General features: G+C 44.7%; 1 protein-coding gene across 7 annotated transcripts in view; it reads right to left on the bottom strand.

Annotated features, from left to right (window-relative positions):
- The window catches only part of NTM (neurotrimin), a 943,101-nt gene that overhangs the window by 390,900 nt on the left and 529,811 nt on the right, over positions 1–22,390 (bottom strand). For 3 of the 7 annotated variants that reach the window (XM_044258220.1, XM_044258225.1, XM_044258226.1), the window contains exon 2: positions 13,308–13,392. In XM_044258220.1, the coding sequence (XP_044114155.1) occupies positions 13,308–13,392 (85 nt within the window). Of the gene's footprint in view, positions 1–13,307; positions 14,079–14,961; positions 15,063–22,390 lie in introns of those variants that run through there. The other 4 variants (XM_044258221.1, XM_044258222.1, XM_044258224.1 and 1 more) reach the window with 3 other exon arrangements.

Here is a 22,390-nt window from a genome sequence, read left to right as displayed (position 1 = left end):
AATAAGTGCTTAAGTTTGGACGCTAAAAAAAAATAAAAAATAAAAAAAATCTGTGTATTTCGATGAAGTTGAAATCAGAAAATAGGAATCACAATAGTTGTGTTGAATTAGATAGCATAATGCTAGCTACTGTAACAAATGAACTCCAAAATCCCAGAAGCCTATCACAATGGAAGTGTATGTTTCCTCCATGCAATCATCTCACAAACAAGGTTCTGGTTCAGCTGGCGGGGCAGGGGTGGGAGCCTTGCTCTGTGGAGGCATTCAATGACCTGGCCGATGATGGAGCATCTGCCGAATAGGACATGGGTTTCCAAGGTAATTTTGGACATAGACATCCAGATGGCGTAAGGAGAAACAGCGTGAAGTATTTTATGCGGGAGCTTTTTACGGGCCAATCGGCACATAACTTTTGCTCACATCCCTCTGGGTAGAACTTGGTCACAGGGCCACACCTGAATTCAAAAGAGGCTGGGAAAGGGGAGTCCAGCATTGTGCCCAGAGAGAAGGATAAACAACCTATATATTTTTGAACAGCTAATCTCTTCCTCAAATGTAAAGACCTGAACAGAGCAGTAGGGGCCATGCCCTGCCTTCTCATTTCAGACACAGGGATACTGGGAAACAGGGAAACACACTAATTTTCTCAGCAGTTTCCCATGGTGAGTTGTGAGAGAGCCAGGGCTCAAACACAGGTCACCCCAGCCCTCAGCCACTATTCACCTTCCAAAAACGATGACACTTGCTGAGCCTCTTCAAAATCACTCCACCACAAAGACGCTGGACTTGCAACATCATCAGCCTCCACGGAGCACCCAGGGTCACCTGATTCAAAGCCCTTCTATTTACCCACAGCAGATACATCTCATGCTCCGTCCTTCCCCCACCATATGAACTAACACCAACCGAGTACCAGACGCTGCACTAAATACTTCCTATTTCCCTCCTGGCTCACTACTCCCATTATCAAACAATGACAAAACTAAGGCCCAGTGAGGTTAATCAATGTGCCCACGTCACTCAACTGGGAGGCTGCAAAGCCAAGATTTGAACCCAGGGAGGGGCCTGCCTCCAGACCCCTTGCTCAATCATGCTTTGTAGCCTTCAGGTAGAATTCCCTTAATAAATAATGCTTTAAAAATACATAATGGACATGGAATAATGTGTTAGAAGTGAGGCTCAAAGCCTGATTTCTGACCAACTGCCACTTCCCTTCCCCCATGGTTATAGGCCTTCAACTAGAAACTAATCCTCATTTCCAAGTGTTTATTAGATTTTCTATAAAACCTCTTGTGAAAATGGAAATTTAAAGGTCCTTTAGCCTCTGCACATGGAGATTTTATGAAGTGTCTGCCTGCATAAGTCCCCCTCAACTGCCCATTCTACTCCACGTCCTTGAAGACAAAACCAAGGGTAGATCACACCCCATCTATTTTACCTCTGTTCAGGAACACCCAAACTTCTGCCAAAACAGACATATACCTTAGCCCCCTCTTCTTACTAAAAGATAAATAACCTGCACTGTTAACAGCTTAGTATTATTCCCAATAAAGCTTCCATTCACCCGACAACTATTTCCTAATATATGCCACATTCCAGGCCATAATTTAGCCACTATAAAGGAAAGCAATAATGTCAGTAGCCTTAGGGATCTTATATTTGAGTGGAAGAGGCCATAAATAAATAATAGATGAATAAATAACAGACCTCTGTAAGTGTTAAGGGTGATGACAAAAATTAAACCTATGAGGGGAACAGAGGAGAGTGGGGGATGGTGGGACGGCTGTTTCAAGCAGCGCGGTCTGGACAGTCTTCTTTGAGGACGGGATATTTGAGCAGACACACAGATGCCATGAAGATCTAGCCATACAACACTGCAGTGGGTCCTGGTGGAAGAAAGAGCATTTCCTCAAGCAAGAATTGATGTGGTGAGTCCAAGGTTCAGTCCATTTGCATCCTTGTGAGCGGAGCAGGTATGACAGAGGGAATGTCTGAGGACTAGGCAGGCACCAGGCAATGACACGTTTTCAGACCACTGATGTGTTTGCATTTCTTCCTGCACATTACTGGAAGGCACCATGAGGTTTTGAACAGAGACTGGTATAATTTGATGAAAGTTCTTAAAAGACAGCTTGAGCCAGGAGGCGGAGAATGGCCTCTGGTAGAGCGGCACGAAAGCAGGAAGACCAGATGAGCTGCTACTAGAATAATCTGAGAGGGAACTGATGCGGCTTTGACTAGAGAGGTGGTGTTTGAGATGGTGAAACATGGTCTGATCCAAGAGATATCTTAAAAGTAAAGGCAAACAAGATGTATTGGTAGATTAGATGAAGCATTAAAGAGAAAGTAGAAATAGGTACCTAGGTGCCAGGTTTGGAGCCTGAGCCACTGGCTGAATGGTGGTGTCCATTCCTAGGATCGGGGCAGACTGGGAAGGAAGATCAAGGAGGTGAGTAAAACGGGGTTGGGATCAAGAACTCCAGCTGGAGGCATTGGGTTTGAAATGTATGAGCCATGAAGGAAAGGAGGAAGGAAGGAAGGAAGGAAGAGAGAAGAGGAGAGAAAAGAAATGGCTGAGACATAAAAGCAGACATGTGGATTAGTGCTAGGATATGTGGTCTGGAGCTCCAACGGAAGAGACTGGTCAAGGCAGAGCACAGGGCTGCAGCAAGAACAGCCATGGGGAATGCAGCCTCATGGCACACGCACTAGCATGAGTGGGGATTCAGGGAAAGATGGACAAAAACTGCCTGGAAGCCACAATGAGTAGCAAGGAGAGTATCTATCCGACTTTGCGGCTCATGATATGCAGTACATAGGAGAAAAACAGCCATGGTCAACATGACCCTAGGAATGGAAATCATTCAGGAAACAATCTCGTTTCAAGCGTAAGGAAAAAAGAGGACACTCAGGAAAAAGACTGACAACCTAGAGATTTTGCTGGTGACAGATCATGAAGCTCAGACAGTAGAAAGGTTTGGAGGATTTGGAGGAAGCCTTCAGTTCAGATCACTGGAGATAGAGGACTACATGGTAGCAGTAAGAATCTAGACGATACACATGACAGAGGGCGGGGGAGGAGGCTTTGGCTTCTGAGGGGCTGAGATCACTGAGAGATGGGAACATGTGGGCCTGCCCTGATGATGTCTTAGGAAAAAGAGGATAGTGAGCTCTAAGTATAGTCCTACTCCACATCAGCCTCCTAGATATTTGTAATGGAGGGTTTGGGAGGTCATCGTGACTAGGAGAGGAATAGCCAAGCCAAGAACATTCAGAGCTCTGACGCCGCCTCTATGGACTGAAGTGGTTTGTGTCACAGTGGGTAATGGGGTCCTTTATATATGATGATTACTTATGAGAACTCTTCCTTTATCATTTCTTCCTCCTAGTCCATTCATTTCCTGGAGCTGTTGTAACAAGACGTTACAAACTGGATGACTTAAAACCAACAGAAATTTATTGTCTCACAGTTCAAGGGACCAGAAGTCTGAAATCAAGGTGTTGGCAGGGCCATGCTCCCTATGAAACCTATGGGAGAGAATCCCTTCTTGCCTTTTCCTACTGTTGGTTCACTGACCACCTTCAGCAGTCCTTAACTGACAACTGTGCAATTCCAGGCTTTGCTTTCATCACCACCGGGGATTCTCCCTGTGTGTCTACTGTGTTTCTCCATGGCCATCCTCTTAAAAGGATGCCAACTATACTGGATCATGGCTCACCTTACTCCGGTGTGATATCATCTTAATTTCATTAATTACCTCTGCAGCGACACTATTTCCAAATTAGGTCATATTATGAGATACTAGATGTTACGATTTCAGCATTCTATTTTCCTTCCTTCCTCAATTCCTTCCTTCCTTCCTCTCTCTCTCTCTCTTTCTTTTTGTTCTTCTTTTGCTGGGGAGCACAATTCAACCCACAACACCAAAGTACTCCTCTTTCCAGTTTTTACATACAAAAACTGCACCAAATTAAAAGGAATTTGCATGTATTCTCCATCTTACCATCTTCTTCATAGCTTCCGACTGGTTAGAATTATTTTGGATTGAGCTTTCCTGATGAGTTAATTTGTTCAAAGATGATTATTCTGAGTGTGAGTGCACTTTTCTACTCATCCACTCCATTATAGCCTGTTTGAAAGCCAGGGAAAATCAAGAAATTATTTTCACACAAATGTGTCTTCTTTTGCCTACATGTGGCCAAGAAAGCTTTATCTGACGGTTGATTTCAGTTTTGTCATTTTCCATCAGTCTAGTGGCTGAGCTTTTTTCATTAAAAATTCTATTATTAAAAAAAATTTATCAGCAAGATTGTAAGATCACTTCATAAGTTCATTTTATAAGACAAAACTAAACCCCCAAATCTTTCTGAGCCAAAGCATCTCACACTGAGAAGAGAACAAGTTAGCCAAATATGCCCAAATAAGCCCAAATATCTCAATCATGTCAACCACAGAGATTTGGAAAAGCAAGATAAGCAAAGAGGGAGATTTCTATCTATAACTTAAATTAATTTGAGCTCCATGGCATACAGTTGAAGTATAAAGGTCTGTTTTTTGTGCTCCCATTGGTGATTTCTGTGATCAGTTTCTAACACCAGGCACACCGGTCTTACCCCAGACTTAAAACAGAAGAAAAATTCCAAATGCACAGAGATTTCTTTCTCAATTTTCACCATCACTGTTCAAGTCCTGATCTGTCCTCTTCATGCATAGGAGATGGGAACGAATGGAAAGATTCCAATCAGAGAACATTCAAGCCAGAAGGACTTAAGCATCCCTCTCCCAGCTGACTCCAGTGTAATTATCACGGAAAAATCAGTCTTCCAAGGGAAAAAAAGTCTACTAATCCTAAATCTACACATGAACTCCTGACCCCACTCTTTGTTTCAGAGAACCAGCCTCTGCAGAGCTGTCTGTATGGCTTTTTTGGGCAGGAAAGTCATCTTTAGAGACATGAAAGGTAAGAACTTGCTATGCAGCAATCCTGTGATGAAAAACAAAGAAATATCCTTCTTCTCACCCCCTGTCAGACATAAAACAGTGCAAGAAATTATTTTAACTGAAGAAGAGTCCAAGGATCTAAACAGATATGTAAAGAAACACACGAGAGTACAATTAGGTTGGGTGGGGAGGCATTCCTCTCCTAGCAGATCTTTCACAAACAATACCTGCCATAACAATCAAGGCAAGGCTACTTGGGTGTTTACACTACAACAGTTTATAATGAAAATTGCCAAATGTGTGAATATTATCTATTAAAATACCTACATACACATGTGTACATAGGTATATACATATGGAGAGAAAAAGAGTAATAGTTATACACTGAGCTTTATGGGCATTATATCATTTTAACCCAAAATAAACCTTTGAGGTATGTAATAACTGTACTTTTTATACAGACAAATTAAAAACGTCTCCCAACTGCTCACAGGCACAGTGCTTGAGTCAGGGTTAGCCAAATCCTATCCCCCGGTGCATTTTCTTTCTAGCATACCATTTTTGCTAGAATATGAGTTAGTTAGGTCTTTGTTGGAAATCTTTGCCTCTATCAATAGCCCTCCAATTACACATTCCTATTATCTCCTCCTTCTCCTCCTTGGCACACATGTGCAATTTGGAAATTGCATCCTAAACCAACCAACTCCCAATTTCCTAAAAACACTACTATTTGGCCATCTATATGATGCTAATTGTATTGTTTATTTCTTATCAGTAATCTATTACACAGAGTGGAAAACCATCAACCTTCTCCCAAGGAAGCAAAGCAACCTCAAATAATGCAAAGATAATGTTTTATTCTACCCATCAGTGGAGACTTTGAACCTAAGAGAATAAATATACTATTAACATTAATCGTAATTTTTTTCCAAGATTCTCCCATCTTGAACGAGGCCAGTGGTCCTACTTCCAATAAAACTAAAAAGAAAGTCTATAGGTCAAGGTCTCACCCACTCTGCCTCCCACTGTCAGGTATCTACATACACAGGCTTGTGGGATCCTCACAGAACTGTGTTTCTACCTCAGTTTTTTTTCAGTATCCCAGGCCAGAGAAATATATGACAATGTGCGAGGATTTGCTAACTCTCTATGAGAGAGCCCAAGACTGCTGATCTCTGAAGCAAAAGGTTAGTGGGAGAACCTGAAATAGACTGACTCTGAACAAACCATGTAGACTGTAAGGCTGTGTAAGAAGAAGAAATTTCTAGAGGCCAGTTGGGTCATTCTTTGTGTCTCTGTGTCATAAAACTTAAACTTTCCCATACCCTTCCTAAAATACTTCAAGAAAGCAGATTCTTGTGCTCCAAATTCACCTGGTTTCTAGAAGAAGTACATCCTGGCAATGAAGCAAAGAAGGCATAGAATGAGAAAAGTCCTGTGGTACAAAAAGAGAACCAGCTTCATGTCAGACAAAACTGGTTCCAAGTCCCAGGCTCAGCCACCATCTGACTGCGGGATGTGGGAAAATGGCTCATTTTTCTCAGTGCTCTGGTTTTCTGATCTGTAAAATCAGAATAATAATTGCATCCACCTGGCGGAGCAGCTCTAAGGATTAAATAAGACTCTGCTCGTAGAGCGCTTAGCACAGAGCCTGATAGAGTGAAAGGAGTTGTCCCATATGGAATCAGAGGTGGAACAGAAGGCTAAGAACGCAGGCTGCGGTGCCAGACACGACCAGCAGTGAGGAGCAAGCAGGGAGATAAATGCTAGCTGATTGTCGTGAAGTTACTAGCATTCGGCTTCTGCCCTTAGTAGGAAAAGGTGGCCCTCTTTCAGGCACAGGTAGCCCTACTCTAGGGCTCCCAGTCAAGTTGGGAAGCATGGGCTGGGTATCGGGGCCACCTCGCTCTTCTGAAAGGCATCTTTGTGCAAGACTGGTGATCACTACTACCCTCATTATCTGTAAAGCCAGGTGGCTCAACTCCCTGGTCGCTGTAATTCTTTCAAACTCAAAAGAAACATTTCTGCAAGGCACCTATACTTGCAGGTGAGGAGCGTCAGAGGACCAGGGCCCAGCCTGCCCCGCTGTGCTCTTCGCCAGGTTCCCGTGACAACCGGCATACTCTTTCTCCTTCTGCCCCATGCCTGGTTGGGTTTTTCATTTTCCCATTTTAGCTTTTGGCTTCTCAAAAGGCTGAGTGTGCTTCCAGGAGCCTCCCTCCACAACCCCATCTGTCCACGCTCTTCTGAGCCACAGTCCACCGGCTGGATGGCTGGCAAACCCCGGAGGTGAGCACAGAGTGGCCCATCCTGGGAGGAGGCAGTGCCGTCAGAACAGCACATGCTTCCTGAGTGGCATTGCTATTCTGAACGAGTTAACTCATCAAGAACGGATCGATAGTTACAGCACAAGACAACCACTGCCAGCGAATTCCACGTAGAGAGAAAGAAGGATGGGCAGAGAGGTGCCTTTCTGTGCCCCTCCGTATTTGGAAAATGCTAATGTCCCCGAGCTGCCCCTGGGGTTGAACACCTCATCAGAGAGGAGTATTTCTTCAAAGGCTTAAGGACTGGGTTCATAAGTTACCTAGCAGAAAGGAGACGCGTGTCATGGGTGTAGCTCTGAAATAACCGACAGATGACACAGCCCATCTGTGTCCCTGACGGAAAGACACCAGCCCAGTCACTTATGTGTGTTTGTAACTCCTCAAGAGCAACCTCACACAGCTGGGCGGCCCGGTCAGAAATGACAGTCAGCCAGGAACATGTCCAGGGCAAGGACAACACAAAACAGCTCAGGGGAAGGGACAGAAAAGGGCAAGGAGGAGAAGACGGTGATCTCAGATTTCCTGCATTCATTCATGCAACAACTACTTCCTGAGCACCTTCTGTCAGAGACATACTGGTGACACAGAGCTGAAGGAGACAGAGAAGGTAACTCTTCTCCAGTAAATTACAGCCCCATTGGGAAAGACAGGTCATAAACACATAATCAAATATCTCAATAGGAAAACCTGAGACAGGAATGACTCCTCAGAAGAAACAAAACCCCAGATGGTATACCAGTGTAAGATGCGTGGAGGTAGTTAAGGGTCATTTTGATTTGGGTATCAGTAAAGGCTTCAGGGAATGGGTTCCATCTGAGCTGAGGCCAAATGATAAATAGCTATCCGTGGAAAGATCTGGAGTAGGGGGAATCCCAACAGAGAGGACCACAAGTAGAAGGCCTTGTAGCAAGAATTCATTTTCTATGTTCACGAGGTAAAGAAAAGGCCAGGATGTCTGTAGCAGAAAGGCAGGACACCACTCAGACTTTATTAGCAAAAACGATGGACCAAGTCATGTGCTGGGTACTGGGATACAAAATGAAGAAGGCATAGTTCTGCCCTCAAGAGGCCATGGACTGGCTGGAGAGATAAAGAGAGAATTCATCTGTTCTAAAGTGAAATCCTAAGTGTTTTACAAGATGCAAATAAAGTGTGCCACAGCTTCCTGTGTTTGGAAGGGCACTCCATGTGTTTTCTCAAATATCCAAACACATTATTTTGTGCTAGCCCATGGAGTTGCTATATCAAAACTCAACTTCAATCATGTACATTCCTCAGACTTTTTCCTCTTAACTCATCCAAAAAAAAAAAAAAAGCATTGTTCAATGGCAAAGCATATAGCCTATATAAGTGAATTACCACTTATCTCTGATACTGACTTACTACAGGGTGCCAATGAAATAATTCACTTTAGTAACTGTTGCCTTACCGGGAGAATCTACGATAGCATGAAATACATTCATCAGAATTGCCAAGCTACAGATGGACACTTAGTGAAGTTCTCCAATTGGTGACATCGACACAGCTGGGCACCTCAGTCTCTCCCACTCCTCAGTCCTTCTTCAGTATTCCCATAGAGGAGCCCAGTCAGGAAGCTCTTTTCTGACCTCATGTTCACATATGCTAACGGGCATACTCGACTTCACCTCTTTGCCTTAGTCAGTTACCTCTTTGCCTACATCCAGCTTTTTAAGTTGGACTCAATACCTCAGAGAGTCTAAGCCTCATGCCTTTTAACACCCCAAAACCCAGCTCAGAGCCCTTCTTGTAAGAACCACTCAATAAGTCTTTGTTGGTGGACCACAGCTGTATTTTAAAATACATGATGAAGAAATGTGGCAAAGAGACAAATGGAATAGAGGCTGAGGGTTGTTTATATTTTGTTTTCATTCATTTTATTTGTTCAGGAAACATCTGGGAGCACACAGTGCTCATGATATTATACCGCAGGATCTCTGCTTTCCAAGCACTAGCTGCCCCCCAATGCACGAGAAGAAAGAACACAGAAAGTTCAACAGCAGTGCAGGAGAGAGTCTAAGCCAGAATGACTAGAGGACACTCAAAGTACTAGCAAGGTGTTAGAACACAGGGTGCGCTGGGCAAAGCGTGGAGCACAAGACCAGGGAGTTAGCTTCTGAGTTAGAGCTCCAGCTCTACCCCTTGCTACTTGGGTGATGCTACCGAAATTCCCCGCTCTGGGCCTCTGCTTCCTCAGCTAGGAAATTGGGAAATTAAGTGTATATCATGGAGTTGTTGGGAGCATTAAATGTTACGATGTACACAAAATACATAACTGATTGTATCTGTAATTACGGTAACTGATCGATCACTGGGAACACTATTCATCTTTTTTTTTTTTTTAAAGATTTTATTTATTTATTTGACAGAGAGAAATCACAAGTAGGCAGAGAGGCAGGCAGAGAGAGAGAGGAGGAAGCAGGCTCCCTGCTGAGCAGAGAGCCCGATGCGGGACTCGATCCCAGGACTCTGAGATCATGACCTGAGCCGAAGGCAGCGGCTTAACCCACTGAGCCACCCAGGCGCTATTCATCTTATTAACAGTGTTACTCGTCAACTGGCTTCAAAACTTCCTATCTGCACAACCTTAATCAAACCAAGTAAACTCTCCATGCCTCAGTTTCCTCATCTGCACCTACACCACAGGGTGTTTATTAGGGCTAAATGTTAGTATTAGGAGGCTAGACAACAAGTGAGATACTATGTAAAACAGAATTCTCCCTGACACAGAGCAAGTGCTCCCTAAACCTTGGTTAATGTTCTTATTAAGGCACCTCACCCTTCCAAAAAAAAAAAATATATATATATATATTTATATTAAATGTGTATATATATATTATTTATATATTTTTTATATAAATCAATATATAATATAAAAAAATATATATATATATGCATACAGACTACAGCAGAAGGCCACAAAGGATGGGAGATTGCAAATTGTTTGCGATTCCTTTCAGGCTGTCAATGCCACAGCTGGATGAAAGGTTTCCCAATACCTCCACAAGGATCGTTAGAGCTAATTGGATGAAATAAAACATTTTTAAAAGTTTCCTCACATTAGAATCTGCTGCTGAAGCATTCGTTCTATGGGGACTAGAAGAGAACTTCAAAAAATAAAACTGGTGAGAACAAAAGCAGAATGACACAAAACCAGAGCAAAAAGTCCTCTGCTGGTTGAGAAGTAAACTACAAGCATGGCCCTTTCTGTCAGCCACTGTGATGTGGAGAGAGCAGCCCTCCAGGGTAGAACAGAGGTGCTCAAGGGCCTCCCTAGTTGTATTCTGCGTAGCTTGGTGGCATGCTGAACAAAGATGGAGAGAGAAAGGAAAGGAAAGAAGAAGGGATGGAGGAAGAGAGGAAGGAAAAGAGGGAAGAAAAAAGAAAAGATCCACATAAATACACAAAAAAGCAACAAAACAAAACACAAGAACAAAAAAACCCAGAGCCCTGAGCTGCTGACAACTACAACCTAGAGTCAGGTTATGTGCAAATGTAGCAATTTTTGTGCAAACAAAATACATTCTGAAATTCCTATTTGCTTCTTTGCACACAGAATTACACGGTGCAGAGACTATGCTTGAGAGTTCACCCCAACATGGTGGCCCTCATTTGTTCCAGTGCATGGACCCTGAGAAGAATGAAGGTCATCCTGCAGAGCATCCTCTGTGCAAGGCGTCTGTGACACCTGCTGCCCAGTTCACATCCTACATCAGGCTCATGGCCAGTGGGTTGGTGTCAGTCACACCCTAGCTCCTCTAATCTCTGCTCTGTAGGGCTCCATCCACAGGAACGGTCTTCCTTCTGCATGTCAGTCAGACATTCAGTCCCAGGGACTGGCACAGAATGGCACAGAATGGCAAGGTTTGTCCTAGGAGGGCCTCTTTATGCCATGGCAGAGTTGGGTCTAAAGAGGAAGCCCCATCATATTCCATTTCCTCCATCTACACCCAAATAAGACCAGAGCAGGTGTCAAAAATGTAAGCAGACTTAGGGCCTGGAAGGGACAGGGACAGGGAAGCCCAGGCTGAGCAAGAAAGCCCTGGAAGGAAAGGTAAAGATAGAGAAGCAGCCAGCACATGATAATGCAATTTTAATGAGAAGCTGTTCCTAACAAAGGCCCATGCCCTGGCTCATCATCAGCTGAATTCAGCCACTTTCCGGAGTCTAGGTTCTCATGAGCCTTGGGGTCTCGCCTCTGGGGCTGAGACCCAATCCTGGCTCATCCAACCTCCATCATTGTTTATACGATATGAGACCATTGTCTGTTAGGGCCCCTTTACTATTTCTTTTACCCAAATCTCTGCAGAGCTAACTACCTTCCACCTTCTCCTTGAAAATGCCATCCCATCTGTTCCTAAAATGTTCTCCATGTGAGAATGACTCTTTCTTATCTCCTGGGAACTACTGCATGCAGCTAAGGGTTAGGGACAAAGGGAACATCCAGAGAACACTAAATTCATCACTTCATTGTGGTAGGGCTTCATTTCTGTATCTCTCATCAAGGAGTCTGAAATCACAGCATTTTTAGAGCTCCATGAAATTCCCTTATAAAGCAGATCTAGTAATTCTGGGGTGGGAGGCAGTTAGATATTTAACCTTTGTTCAAATATGTCCCGAAAGGACTAGGTGGAAGAGGTAGGTTTTCTGAGCCAGTGAGTAATGAGAAATTCACTGGGGTCATGGACATTAGCTCCCCAAAGGCTGTGGAAAATGAGATGCTTTCCAGGCCCTGTGTGGGTCCTTAAATAACACACTTCCTTTGACAATGGCCTGACTGTCAAGTCCCCATCCTCAACATTTTCTGTCCTATGGGTATTTCCTTGAGGGTACCATCTATAAACAATGCACTTTTAGGAGAAGGGTCACCAGGGACAAAGGAATGGACACCAGCACCAAGATGATCTTTCCAAGAACCTTCATATGCAAAAGACAGGAATGTTACCATGTTGCCGTACAGTCAGCTCGATGGCCCAGTTTGAGAAACTTTATATAAGAAGGCATATTAAATCAAAGAGAGGCAGAGAAATCACTCTTCCCAGGAACCTTCTTAACTTCTACCTCATGCTGACTCTTTCTAAAATTCTAGAGAGTAAGATCCCCCATTATAATCATTATAAATTCTGTTACCCTCTGACGAGTGGCGCAGTGTATAGACACCGGAAATTAAGTTAACATGTCAGTAGACAGGGTAATCAGGGACATTGACTCATCCCACCTTACACAAGACATAGCCAAGATTCTTCTCCTCTTCAGTTTCTGCAAGACTTAACCCCAGAAGCCAATCAGGACCCATCTCAATGCTGAAATCTGTCTGTCTGTTCAGTAGGTGAGTTTTGCACATACTGCTTCAGTGGACAGCACCAAGAGAGAACAGCTAACCACAGTAAATTATATTTTCCATGGACAAATCACATGCATCTCCATGACTTCAATCTCAGAAAGCCATGTTTAGACAAGAAAAAACATGTCCTTCTACCCACCAGCTCATAGTATGAAGGCACTCCAGAAAAGCTCAGATACAGTCCATGCCAGGACAAAACAGCAGCTCTGCCAAAGTACAGGAGCCCACTGGCAACTCCCCATGCCATGGGCAGAGTGAAGGCATTCACACGAAGCCACACTTGTCCTTTGGGACTCATTAACTTCGGAGATGACTGTTCACATCGAGCCCCCGCCAGGTCCCCAGTCACCATGGCCACCAGGTTCGGGCATTCAGTAACCAGGCCACTGTCCTCAATCCCGGTGACTCCCTGCCTCAGCCGCCTCTCACGCTTACCAAGTCTTGAGCCAACGAGGCCAGTTTTGGGGAAACAGATCATTTCCCCCAACCTCTGAACGTTTCCCTAACACCACCACGTTCCCGGGGCAGAGCATTCAGCTCATCCATGAATCTTGCAGCCCAAGGAACCAGCGACCTCCGTGCCAGCTGCTCCGGAGCACACACCTGCACCCCTGCCCCTCTCCCCAACAACCGATACACATCATTGTCAGTTCATAGAAGAAAAACAGCTCCCTACCTGAGGGTGGCGCTCTCCCCCTGCCGGACCGTCACGTTGTCCATAGCTTTGGGGAAGGTGGCATCTCCGCTGCGCACGGGCACTCCTGTGGGTACAAGGAACAGCAGCCTGAGAGACACGACCACGAGGCACTTCCAGGGCAGGAACAGGTACCCACAGACCCCCATCCTCGACAGCCACAACTTCCGAGAACTCTGGCTGCGGCGCGGCACACACCCCCCCCGGGCGAGCACAGGAAGTGGGTGGGGTGAAGAAGCGAGCTCAGGGACCCAGCAGTGAACTAGAGGCGACCGAGACGCGCGGGAGGAGAAAAGCGCGCAGACTCCTCTAAGTCTAATATTCCTCCCCCAAATCCGGCCTCGGGTAACCAATTTCCACCGAGGACAGCGAAGGGGGCTTCCTTGGTGCGGCTTCGGCCAGGGAAGATGGCCAAGAAAAGGGAAGCGCAAGGCAGGTGCAAAGGTGTGGGCACGTCTCAGGAGTCCCTTCTTCCCGTTAGCAGTTCTGACATGGCACTTTGGAGTGGAGTAAGCACTTTGGTACCATAAGGGGACAGGGGGTGGGTCAGATCCGGCTCCCCAGAGGTGGTCTGCAATTCCTCAGTTCGAACAAGGGGAAATCCAACACTTTCTTTGTAAGTTTCGGAGGAAGGACCGCCGGCAGAGAAAACAATCCGTAACAATAGCCAAGATGGAAAGTAGAGCACGCAGAAGGCGGCTCCGCCAAGCTTCGCGCGAGCCGGATCCAGGGATCCTGCGGCAGCCTCCGGTCAACTTCCTCCCAGCCGAAATGCGCGCTGCAGCCGCTGCGATCCGGCGGGTCTCGGCAGGGCCAGGCGCCGCTGCGGTGACCGAGGCAGGAACGGCCCGGCTGAGCGCACCGCGGCGGGCCCTCGCTCGCTTCGTCGCTCGCTGGGGAAGGCGAGGCGCAGCCGGCACCGGAGCCGCGCGGACGCCACGCTCAGCGGCCGCCCCCGGCCTCCGCGCCGCCTTCCTCCCGGGAGCAGCCCCGACGCGCGCGGGCCCCGACCGCCGGGGTTGTCATGGCAGCAGCTCCATCACTGACCGCCACTTTCTCCCGGGCCAGCGGCGAGCAAGCGGGCGGACTGCGCGCTCATCCCGGCGGGCGGGCGCGGGGCGCCGGGCGCGGGCGCCCACCTTAACCCCTGCCGCGCCACGCCGTGGCAGTGCACCAGCCAAGGCGAGGAGTTTAACCATTTCCCCCTTTGAGAAGCTGTCACTTCCAAATTAAGAAGAAAGGCAAAGTTACCACACAATCTTAATAAGCCCAAGACATCTTAATAAGGGTCACAAACTAATTAACTAGGAAAGGAAAACCCTGCAGCATGCTTGCATGCACCTTTAAAATTATCAGATTAAATCCATTAGCATTTAGAGTAAATTTACAGTGTTGGAAGGATGTTTTAGAATAATCTAATTTTTTATTCAGTAGTCAATGCCCACCCTATCAGCTCTCCACCCCCCACCCCCACCCCACCCCATGGAAGCTACTTTCGAGCACTAGAGACTCAACATCACTATTCTAAACAGAGATCTTCCATATATAAAATAAATGCAAACTCACAGAAGCCCCTTAGTATGTGAAACTGGCAAAATCGCATCAAAATTTTGGTCAAGTTCAGACACTCACTTACATTTTTATTCTTGTTTTGTCGACCTTAAAAGATGCTAGTCCTGCAAAAGTGCTCATTCAGATGAGTGTGAGCTACTTGCTTTATTTATACCATGGACTCCCATGTTCCCTGGTTTCACGGTTTTGCAAAGCTGATTTCATCTTAAGAGGTGTGTTTTTCAAAATCTTGAAACCCGGGGAAAAAAACTGGATTTGTCTCAGTTTCTGTCACTTCTCCACTCTGGCTCCTGTCAGTCCCTGCATACGTACATTTTAATTTCTTCCTTAAGTCCACCTCAGACCAAATGTGCATTTCCCTTCCTAGGTCTAACCCCTGAGCTGGGGAGAAACCCAGAGCAGCCCAGCCCACAGAGCAGTGCCAACATGAGCATATTCTCTCCTCAAGAACTTCCAGGTCTGAGGCCCCAACACTGACCCAGATTCTCCCAGGGTATAGAGAAGAGGGAACCAAAGGTGACTTTGTTTCTTCCTCCCTCTACTTTCTATCAGATCCAACAAGGAAGCTGGTTTTATTCAACAGCTGTTAAATAACAGAAACAATGTTCTTCCCAAAGCCATCCAGCGAACACCAAAAAGATTGAATCATTCTAACTATAAGAGTTTTGGTGCCAGAGAAGTCCTTTCACCTTGCAGGTAATAACCACCACTTATACGTAGATAACATGTGTGTTAGAGATGAAACAAGCATTTCACCCTCCTACTCTCTCCTCTAACTACTTTAGATTGGTACCGATAGAGGTAGGGTGGGAGCCATACTCCAGGATGACAAAGACATACTGAGCAAACGTGTTTTTCCTTTTTAATAGTTGACTAGAAACTGATCAACCAGAAAAGTTGGGAAACTTTACATTGAAGATCTCAATTAATCCACCATTAGGGTCATTTTTTTTTCTCTTCCTCTCTGGTGACTTCTCTTGAGATTAAATTCTCAGGGAAACCCATCTGCTATTTTTGGCCAGCGGGGACTATTTGATGTATAACACCAAAAAAAATCAATTGTCAACTTATGGCTGCAACAAATGACTTTACTATGGTGGGGGGGGGGAGCAAAAGCAAAAACAAACAAACAAAAATGACATCTATGGAAACCAGGAGAGTTTTGTTTATATTAAAAAAAAATCAAAGAAGGAGAACATATTTCTGCATCAGTGTATTCTTGCAAGACCCTATTTTATGTCCATTTTACAATGGGGAAGTTTGGAAGTAGTAAGTAAAGAGTAAGATTGTGTTTGCTGACTTATAGTCTGCTGAATTTGGGGTTCTTCTTTCCCTAAAGCCATGGAGTTACCTAAACTATCCATATATACATTTTACCTGTCCCTCATGCTCCCCCACCAACCCCTGTGTGTAAACACATCCCCACAACCTCAGCTGGAAATAATTACAGTGGTGGGGAAGAGAGAGAGATTCCTTCTGGGCTTTGGAGTCATTTCCCTACAGTCTTGGAAATGGCAGGGATAATTCCTTTTATAATAAATTCTAGTCCTGGATCCTGCATCTAATTCCCAAGTAGGTACAAATGAGCATTAGTTTTTTGCATCTGGGAATGTGGATAATGACAACAACCGGCCTTCCCAAGGGACCTACATACATGATTAACTCTACAGGAAAATACTTAGAAATCCATTTAAGGTGGAAGATGCTTTATTAATATACTTTGCCTGCCACCACTTCATTATTATGACTGGGCAGAAAAATAATTCTTCATAGGGGCTCTTTAAGACATTCAGTTTATACCATTCTGCATGCCATTGATCTAAGACAGTAAAACCATCTTTGTCGCTGGCCCTGAAGGGAGAGTGCTGAACTGTAGCATCGGGCAGGAAACTCAGCAGAGCTCGGGTAAGGCTCAGGGTGCAGAGAGAAAAACCACTTGGAACCTCCTACCTGCCCTGTGGGCCCAGGGAAGCAAACTTTATTAAAAAATAGGAGTTTAGAAAGTGGCGAAAGACCAGAGATGACCATGCAGTTAACAAGGCAGAATCCATTTCATTTGAACTCCTTGATGAAGCTGTTTGAATAGATGAAGTTCAAAATCAAAATCATATGTCACCTCCCTGCCCATGCTCTAATCCCTAAATATAACCAACACTTAGTGGCTTATCTTATATCCTGTCTCGTGCTTCATAAAAACTGCTGGGTTTATTTTATTTTTCCCAGCATATCCAAGTTAATGAAAAAGGGATGACAGTCAGAGCAATTTCATTATTTGTGTTCTTTAGAGAAACAACTTCCTTTCTGCCTCCTGGAAAGCAGTTTCCTAACAAGAGCCCACCTCCACCTTCTTCCCCCCCCCACCCCCGTCTCCCTCTCCTTCCTCCCTTCCCTCCTGCATACACATATACTGTACACATAAATCAACTTGTCACATCTTGTGTCTGTGCTGACAGCTGTAATTGCTTCAGGTTATAAAAATATCTATAGGACAATGCCTTTCAAGGCTCGCTCCCTCTCTCTCTCTCTCTCTCTCACACACACACACACACACACACCAAGCAAAAGAAAACAATCATACTTCCTTTAATGATCCTTTGACTGCAAAGGGGGAGGGGATCTTGCTGTTCAGACCTTGGAGATCTGGCAGGCAGGTGAGGAGACAGAGATAGAGACTTCTGGCAGCAATAGCATCTACACACTAAAGCAGAGTTGGAACAGGAAAGAAATTCCCAGTGATAGGGAAACTGGTGGCATGGTTGTTTTTGTTTTACTCTGTTACCTACAGCAAACAAGCCTGGGTTAGCTACTAAAGAGCCATGAATATTCCACACACACACACACACACACACACACACACACACGAAAGACCAAAAGAAGAGCACTAGCTTAAGAAATGCCAGTTCTGCTTCTCCTTCTCTAAAGAGGCTAAAGGCCCCCCTCTCCTGGTGGAGATTCCAAATAGGAGCACAGGCGGGAAGATGAGAAATGCAGGGCAGTTAGTGTGGCTTGGCACAGAGCAGACATTGAAAAGTTTAATCAGAAAGGGTAGTGTGGATCTGGATAAAGAGCTACCTCTAGGGGAGCAGGGGTGGGCTGGATTCTGAAAAAAATGCATGCCATTCTTTTCCACCTATATGAATATAAGATCAAAATAAAATCATTGTTCATCTGGGCTAGAGTCCAGCATGTTACGATTTCAAGAGATAGAGCAAAAGAGCAACTTGAAGAAGGGGAAGAAGCCTCCGAGGAGAAAAAAGGGGTCACAAATAGAGAGAAGAGAAAAGGAGAGCAGGAAGAAGTGGCAAAGGTTAGGCTATCTATGGACTTTGAAAGCCACGCAACTTTCTAAGAGGTACATGAAGGGGAGAGATGGTCAGAAGAATAATCGGTAGGTAGACAGAAAAGTAAGGGAGAGCACAATGAACGATTAAAATCAAAGTACCTTGAAAGCAAAAGCCAGATGCTGGAAGGGGAGCGTCCCATTCTACCATGGGGCAGAATTTTTCCTTACCTGGGTTTTGGGTCATAATAAGAATCACAGAATGATCTGGTCAGAGGGGACCTTGGAACATACTTCGTATAACCCACTTATTTCATAAAGTGGGGGATTGAACCCAGGAGGGAAGGGTCATTATCATAAGGACATAAAGGTCATAGCTGGTAAACCAGATCTACAACTCAGGATGCCTGGCTCCTGTTCCGGTAGAGCTTTCTGCTACACGTATCGGGTAAGGACACTGTTTCAGAGCTAACGAATAAAATATCTCCTTTGGCTGCTACACCTGTGGGCAAGAGAGAGCACTACCAAAGAACGATACTACTACTGCTCAGAATACCTCTGGGTATCCAATTATTCAATTGAATTCAGTGCATTCAGTAAACATTGACAGGTAGATTCTGAGCTCTTCCGATGCAGCAGGAATCTTGCTGGAGTTAGTGCTACAAGAACGAAAGACACAGTCCCTGCCTTTGATTGGCTTATAGAGCTGTTAAGTTTGACAGTCGTCTTATTTTTATTTGCATTCATGACTTTTGAACTTACAATGATCTCAACCCCATGCTCCCTATAAGCCCTGAGAAGATTCTGATTGGCTAAGAGAAGCAAGCTAGAATACACCTCCTCCTTGGAATCCATTTGACCCATTAGCTTGTGCAGATTTCCAGGCACTGACCATGGTTTTCCAAGCTTCATTTAAAGTGACATTAGGAGGGGAGGAGGTAGACTCAAGGATTTACAAACATAATTGAGAAATGCCTGTACAACAAACAGGTGTACAACAAACAGGTGTTTAGTGCATGCTAAATCTTAGCTGTGGACTAGGCAGTGCACTTAAGTTGTACCCTCATAAAGCACACAGTCTAATAGGGAAGACAGACATTAAAGAAATAATTTTACAAAAGAGTAAATCCAGTTGTGATAAGGAGGACATGAGAGAATGGGTCTGACAGAAAGTCGTCATGGAATCTGGAAGATGAGGAAACGTCCCCACAAGAAATGATTTTAATCGGGGACTTGATTGTGCGGAGATGAAGGAGGCAGGTGGTGTGGGCAGGAATCTCGTTGTGGGCAGGCAGAACAGAAGCCACACAGCCCAAGACCAGAAGGAGCATGGACAGAATCTCCCTTTCATATTCTCAAGTTGTTCTCATTTAAACTAAGGACTCATTTAAACTAAGGGGCGCCTGGGTGGCTCAGTGGGTTAAGCCTCTGCCTTCGGCTCAGGTCATGATCCCAGGGTCCTGGGATCAAGCCCCGCATCAGGCTCTCTGCTCAGTGGGGAGCCTACTTCCTCCTCTCTCTGCCTGCCTCTCTGCCTACTTGTGATCTGTCTGTTAAATAAAATCTTTAAAAAACAAAAAACAAACAAACAAACAAAAAACAACTAAGGACTGGTACATCTGACGTACTCTGAAAACATCTGACTCTTCCAACACTCTGCATTCATTTGTTTACTGATGTTTTCAGTACGTATTCATCAATGAAGAATGAACCATGGGCTTTGGAATCAGACAGACTAGAAGCCAAACACTCATCATCTTCCTCACTAGCTGTGTGACCTTGACTTTGGGAAAATAACTTCATTTGCAAAATAATGGTCATCGTGGTGCCTATCACAAAGTGGTGGTGTGATGAGGAAATAAGACAGTAGATGTAAAGAGCGCAACAAAGGCCCGTCACACACACAGTGGGGGTGAAAATGCAGGCATCACTGTGCTGGGACTGGCCAGGACAGAGGAGCACCGGGCCTGATCTTCAGAGAACCCAGAGGCAGCCCACTGAGCACAGGCCTGTGAACATCACCAGTACACATATCCTGAGAGGTTTCATCACACAGACAGCAGACATTTCATGCTGAGATGTGGTCATAAAAGGGAAGTAGTTTAGCCTTCAAACCAGGACAGGAAGAGGGTGCCCCTCCAGCTCCCACCAGAGTGTCTCAGCGTCCGTGTTCTACAAAAGCACACAGGATGGAGGCTGTGGGAAACAGCCTGGGCTTGAGAAACAGGCTCGGGCTTGCTCTTCCTGTGGCAGCCTGGGAACTTTGATCTGTTGCGCTCCCACATATGACTGAAACGTAGTGAAAGAACCTGAACAAAAGACGAGACATATCCGTCCCATCATTAAGTGAGCAGTCTGCTCCGACTTCCTTCAGCTCCTTCCACTCCTTCCATGGACTCTTATGCCCTTCTTTGTTGCTGTGTGTCTGATGGCTGAACTCAAAGCCTCCTCAGGTCTAGCTCTTAGACTCATCATTTGATAATATCCTGTGCTTGCCTCATCTTTCCTAATTCCTGCCATTGTACCTCCCAGAACCATGTTTCAGGATTAGCCTCATTATTTCTGTAGAAAGGAATGAGGGGTCCATGAAGACATCCCTCTACCTGCATAAGCATACACTAGTGCTGGTGGTCACCAGAGGCAGCCCTGCTAGAGTCAGGTTAGGGTTTCTCTGAATGACAATCTCACCAGCCCCCAGCTTGGAACTTACCAACCCAAGTTTACTGTCAGAGAAACTTGGCTTGCCTCTACCCCTGAATTCCTTTCTCACCAAAAAACTGCTTTTTACTCATTTCTCTCTTTAACGTTTCCTCTGCATTTTCTTTAGTGGTTTTACTTCTTGCTTGTGCCAGCCAAGAGCAGCAACAGAAGAGAAAAAAATTGCTCAAAAAGATACAATGTCAGTTGTACTTTTTACTGGAGGGACATTATATGAATATAATTTTGCAAACAAAGGATATGGGTTCCAGTTTCAACTTGGGCCATCATTAGGTCACTTTAGACAAAGCATTTTTTTGAATTCTTGGTTTCTTTTTCTGAATTTTTAGTGGCCAAGAGAACCTGCATCTTCATGCTACATGCTTCTTTGAGAAGATTTTATCCTCCTCATGCATCTAAAGGGGTTAATGCCCTCTTAAAAGTTAACTCCTAGAGTAAGATGAGGTCTCCATAGTGGGGGTACAGGGTATTGCCTGCCACCTGCTGGCTGCATGTGGAGGCTCAAGTTGCTTTCTCTTTGCTTCTCAAGGAAGAGTTTCGTTTAGGTGACTTCCAAGGGCCCTTCCAACTCTCATAGCCTATAGTTTTAATGCTTCTTGACACTATCCTCAAAAGCAGGATAAATCCTTCATATTCACTTATCAGTCCTTCCTGGGGAGAAAAAGCCCTCCTCCTCATGTCCTTCCTCTCTCTCCTGCACCAAGGTATGCACTTCACAATTCAGAACGCTTTGAAAAAAGTAATAAAAAGAGCTGCCCCGTATCTAAGGCAAGATGATGGCAGAGCCAAGATGATTAAAAGTCTTCCGATAAAGGGTTTCTTTAAGGAAAAGAAAATCCCACAATGCAACCAGCAATGTTAATCTTCAATAAATACGTTGTTAATATTTAACTGGCATTTATTTAAACTTACAGTAACTGTCCTATTAAATCTAAATTAATTGCCCATTTGGGAATCTTCCCCTAAAGCCTAGCTGGGACATGGCTGTCTAGATCATAGTCTATGCTAGGCATCCAGCCATAAAAGAGAATATTTAAGCCATCCTTTTAAGACTACACTCTTAGAATCTCATGGTTAGAAGGGTCTTAGAGGTCAACTCAACTAGTAAGTTTTATACCCTGTGTCTTTTGACTTTTGGGGGGCCTATTTTCCCCATCTCTGCGTTAAGAGCTTATTGTGTGTTCCCTTTATCTCTATCCCTCCTCTTCTTTTTTATTTTTAATTCCTCTCTCTCATTTTCTTTCCTTGCTGTTAGAATTTTTTTTTTCCTCTTGGACTTCATATATGAGATTCATTTTGCTGTGTTTCTGCCTCAGTCTCTCCTCAGTTTCTTAGGATAACCATTTAGGATACTTGGCAAATTCTACATACACACATATAGATGTATACATGCAAATATATGCATATAAATGTTACATGTATCTTATGTGTCACAAAGACCATTTTATAATAACTGTTGTATACACAAGACTAAGAGCTGTGAAATAATCCCTGA

Source organism: Neovison vison, chromosome 7 (genome assembly GCF_020171115.1).
Source record: "Neovison vison isolate M4711 chromosome 7, ASM_NN_V1, whole genome shotgun sequence".
Classification (NCBI taxonomy): domain Eukaryota; kingdom Metazoa; phylum Chordata; class Mammalia; order Carnivora; family Mustelidae; genus Neogale; species Neogale vison.
Note: the sequence above shows the minus strand (reverse complement) of the source record. Positions and strands in the feature narration are given on the sequence as shown.